Source organism: Camellia sinensis, chromosome 12, assembly GCF_055761805.1.
Source record: "Camellia sinensis isolate YWXY chromosome 12, ASM5576180v1, whole genome shotgun sequence".
Lineage (NCBI taxonomy): Eukaryota > Viridiplantae > Streptophyta > Magnoliopsida > Ericales > Theaceae > Camellia > Camellia sinensis.
The window spans coordinates 163,445,992-163,450,676 of NC_138972.1; the positions used below are offsets into that span (position 1 = coordinate 163,445,992).

At 31.0% G+C, this 4,685-nt stretch overlaps 1 protein-coding gene across 3 annotated transcripts; it reads left to right on the top strand.

The window, feature by feature from the left end:
• On the top strand, positions 1-4,183 carry LOC145804319 (calcium-transporting ATPase 1, endoplasmic reticulum-type-like). 3 transcript variants are annotated; one of them, XM_082898005.1, is made up of 6 exons: positions 1-165; positions 287-359; positions 451-572; positions 1,500-1,647; positions 1,948-2,041; positions 4,058-4,183. In XM_082898005.1, exons 1-4 carry the CDS (start codon positions 109-111, stop codon positions 1,545-1,547), a joined length of 300 nt encoding a protein of 99 aa, XP_082754131.1. In that variant the 5' UTR covers positions 1-108; the 3' UTR covers positions 1,548-1,647; positions 1,948-2,041; positions 4,058-4,183. The 3 variants fall into 3 exon arrangements, 2 of the variants coding, with proteins under 2 accessions (XP_082754131.1, XP_082754130.1); XM_082898004.1 differs by having other exon boundaries at positions 5-165; positions 1,955-2,041; XR_014345958.1 differs by having other exon boundaries at positions 14-88; positions 1,955-2,041.
• The last annotated feature ends 502 nt before the right edge of the window (positions 4,184-4,685 follow it).

Sequence of the window (4,685 nt, forward strand, 5' to 3'; positions counted from 1 at the left end):
TTGTTGCTTCCTCCAGATACATGTATGATGAGCTAATTCATTGCAAGGTATCCATTGTTGAACCAGGAGAGTAACAAGAGTTGCTGAGGTCATATTCGAATCATTGATATGATTAGCATATACCCCACACTGAAGCTCCTCACGAAGCTCCAATCCTTTCAAGTGGTTACTTCCATTTTTATCCTATTGAAGCTCCTCATGAAGCTCCAATCCTTTGAAGTTGCTGCAAAGCAATAAATATTGAGCTGAAGCAATTTTCTCATCGTGAGTGTTTATGTTTTTTTAGGTTATGGTTGAGAAAATGGGACTTCCTGATGGATTGGATTCTGGTACATCTAAAGGTTATGGTGATGTTCTACGTAAGTTACAATTATAACTTATGTTTTTGTTGTTTACTAAACATGTGTACGTGGCTGCTAATGTGTACCATTTAATTTTATGTAATTGAAGGTTGTTGTCGGACGTGGAGTAAGATTGAAAGACAGATTGCCACTCTTGAGTTTGACCGTGATAGGAAATCGATGGGAGTTATAGTGAGTTCCAGCTCAAGAAGAAAGTCATTGCTTGTAAAGGTGCATACACCACCTTTTCCCTCCCTCACTCTTTTTTCATTTAGCCATGTGGAGTTTTATAGTTTTTAATTCGATGTATTGTCACATAGGAGAAACTGATTTTCTGATAAGAATTGCAAAACTATAAAATGTGGTTCCACCATTTTAATCTTTGTTTCAATTTTTTTTGTCTCTTTGCTAGTATTTTTTGCAACTTCAATTTGCGTGCGAGATAGATTGTGAACAAATTTACTTGGAACTTTAATGGGGAAGAGTATGATGAATGGGTGCTCAATGAACAAATAGAAAAAGGGTTGATGGACCATGGGATCTTGCTACAATTTCTACACTTCTAACACTGATTTGGAAGCACTATGTTAGATCTAGAGAAAATATTTTTTGGTTGAAAAGTTCATATCTAATTTGTAAAATGTACAAAATGAAAACTAGAAGAAGGTGAATATTGGCCCTGCGTGGGAAAGTAAACGTGTATGACATGTAGATGATTTTGGTTGAAAAATTCATATCTAACGCATTAAAGTGAACATTGATTTTGATTCTTTTGGGAGTTGTAGTAGATTGTTGATATCTATCTTATACCTCAAACACCACTAGCTTGTGGGATCACTGTTATTACTTCCTTTTAGTCTAGTATATAAATTAATGTATTAAATCAATATTCAATTATTGAACACAAGAATGACTGAGTAAAGCAGAGAAATATTTCAGTGAAGGGACTATCTAGTTTTAATTAATTCATTCAGCAGATTTTAGATTAGTAACACATTTTTAGCAGATTTTAGATTAGTAGGAGCCAAAGAATTGGGTCAGTAAAAATACTTTTGGACCTTTTTAGGTTCTGAAAATGAACAGAAATATGGAATAATAGGTTTACTTTCATTCCTAATTTTAGAATTTGCATAACCTAACTAGAATTTTTATCTATAGGCCCTACACCATATTCTGTCAAGATTTGACACACTTTTAGGAAAATGAGCTTTTGCATCAAAGTAAAGGGAGCATTTAATGCCAGAAATCAAACCGTTTGCATCAAAGAAAAGAGCTTCAAGTCACTTCTTGGGACTCCATATGCCAGGTAAGCCTGTTCATCAATAAAGATCATTTTCTTTTGTTGATTTAAAAAAAAAAAATGCTCATTTAATTTGATTAATAGGTTAGCTTTTGATTAATTACATCTATACATATATATACATATACGTATATGAGAATTAGGCAAAGAAATGCACAAATTATGTTTATATTATTGTATTGATAATTCTAAGAATGTTCATAACATGAAAAAACAAATACTTGTATCTAAATGATGTATTAATTTATCATATGTTATCCATTTCTAAATTTATCATACTCATGTGAATTTTATTGTATAAATGAGGTGACAGATGGATCTAGTGGCATTCACCAGGCTTCTCCACAAACACATCAGAGATCCTCTTTTGGAAGTCATGAAATGCAACCTTTTAATCGGGGTAAGTATTTCACTTATATATATATTTTATGGAATTGAAAAATCAATATTTTTCTCTTTTTTAATGTCATTTTCATGTTTCAGGTAAGTCACCATTACAAATTTTAATATCAACATCAAACTCTAATATGAAATCAAAAAATAGACCCTTGGATGTTTTTGTTGGTTGGTTGATTAGTGGCTGCTACAAACCCAACCTTTGGCATTGTTTGCATGAAGTGGCTGCCCTCAGATTATAATCTATAGTCCAAGCATTTACCATTCCACAAAGCAATTTTCCAGATATATGGTATCTACGTATGTGTATACAAACAGTGTAAAAGCATACGTACCTGTATATAAGCAGTGTAAAAGCATACATGAATGAAATGGTAGGTCTATCCCAGAACTTCCGGAATTCATGTCAAATTGAATATAGATTGAGCTTTGATCACTGTAGCACATATACAAAGAATGAGCATGAGATACATATATTACTCAGCAATGTTACGGTAGGGGTTGGCATAGATTGCTCAGTTAGAAAATAGAATGTGATAGATTTAATTGACAATTATAGGTCATCCTTCTTTTTACGAAATGGAACATACTTTCACTCTTGGCAGCATGTCTAGTTGAATTGATATGATTTGTTAATTGAGATTGGGAGATTGTTGGTGTTAGTGTTTCATACTAGGAAGCTTTTTGGGTAGTTCAAGAGCTATTTCTTGTGGACAACTAGCAGAGATGATGTTACTTTGCTTTTCTGGGTTGAACTATGGGCAGTTTTAATTATGTGTTTGGGTTGTTTAGTTTTCTGTTAAAATTATTAGAGCAATTGATGACTGTAGTGTTCTGTTCGACCTTAGTCTCACCACACAACCTCCAATCTTCTTCTTCATCACTGTATATATATTGAAAGTGCCCAGTTTCACTTTTCCTTTTTAACTTCGAGATATTAGCTATACAGGTTGCATATGTTTGATTGTTTGCTTTCAAATGTTTTATTTTTATTTTTTTCATTTCCTTTTGTTTTTGTTTTTGAACTAAATGTTGCGATTGTTGAATATATAAAAATTTCATGGAGCTTCTTTGATTTTTCAATAGAGATGCTTTGTCTCTGTAATTTCTTCATTTTTGTAGAATCTTTATTGCTCATGAATGCTTGATCTGCACAAAATGTGATTCAAATGCATGAAAATTGTAACTTTCTTATAGATTAGCAGTTCAAGCTCTTCAGTTTTGATGATTTTATTGTGTGTTGTTTAATAATTTTTATTTTTATATTTTTTTTCCCATTTTCTTGGGTGTAGAAGAAAGTTGGAAAATTTATAGCACTCCAATTGTTTGTTCTAAAGCCTAAAAAGAGACTCATTGATGACTTTGGTTTATCAAAATAACTTGTTTGAATTTTGAAACTATACCCTTATTTGGTCTGTGTTGTTCTCAGTTTTTGATTCGTCGATTTAATTGGCTAATGGTGATATTTGTTTGTAACAAGGGAATTTAGTGTTGTTCTAGGAAGAAAACCTAAACCTTGTACTGCTTTTTATTCTTCTTACCAGTGCAGGTAACTCATGTTCATTGAATGATAAATTTTAGTGAAGGAATGCATTTTCAAAATTTTGGCATATTTATGAAGGGCTGTAGGCTAGGGTTGCCTAATTCTTAAGTGTTTTTGTATGGGACATGGACATTCAACACACCACAGATATCTGAAATGTAGTCAAAGTATTTGCACAATCAACATTGAATTACATTTCTTTTCTAGAACATTAAATATTTGAGATGGATATAGCCTCTTAAATTAAGTTGTTGGTTATAGTAAAATTTCTATTGAACTTGCAACTTCTATGGATAAAGTGACATTTTGTTTTTGCATGTTTCATGTCCTGGCAAAGGTATTTAATGTTAAGACATTTGAAGGGTTGTGATTGGTCGGGACTTTATCTTTTGTAAGACTAGAACAATCTCTGCAAATAGTTAGTTTATTCATATGCTTCTAGTGGTGTCTGAATTAATTTGTGTTTTTATTTTTCAGGTTAGAAATTTTTTGGAGAGATGCAAAATATGGTCAAAGAATTGAAGGATTTAATTTTTCAAGTTTTTTATTTTTATTTTTTAATATATGTAAGCAGAGTCTAAAATTTTTTATTTAATTCCTTTGTATATACTTTTGAACATATTTAATTTTCATTTAATATATGTAAGCACAGTCTAAATTCCTTTCCGTTGAATATGTGGTTATGATTCAAAGTATAGTATATAGTGTGTATTACATTCCTGAAATGCGCGTACAAAAATAATATTGATTATTCTTCAAATATGTCAAATCTTTTTAGTAATTAATCACACTTAAAAGATATAATCTAAATGTTATTAATCACACTTGAAAGATGTGATCTAAAGTTTATTATCACGGGTTTTATTAGTTTTTAATCACACTTAAAAGATGTGATCTAAAGTTTATTATCACAGGTTTTATTAGTTTTTAATCACACTTAAAAGATGTGATCTAAATGTTTTTAATCACACTTAAAAGGTGTGATCTAAATGTTATTAATCACACTTAAAAGGTCTGATCTAAAGTTTATTATCACAGGTTTTATTAGTTTTTAATCACACTTAAAAGATGTGATCTAAATGTTTTTAATCACACTTAAAAGGTG

Coding starts and splice junctions, on each gene's coding strand:
- LOC145804319 (XM_082898005.1), top strand. CDS start 109: ATGATTAGCATATACCCCACACTGAAGCTCCTCACGAAGCTCCAATCC. Junction 360..450: donor AGGTTATGGTGATGTTCTAC/GTAAGTTACAAT, acceptor ATGTAATTGAAG/GTTGTTGTCGGACGTGGAGT. Junction 573..1,499: donor GAAAGTCATTGCTTGTAAAG/GTGCATACACCA, acceptor TTTTATCTATAG/GCCCTACACCATATTCTGTC.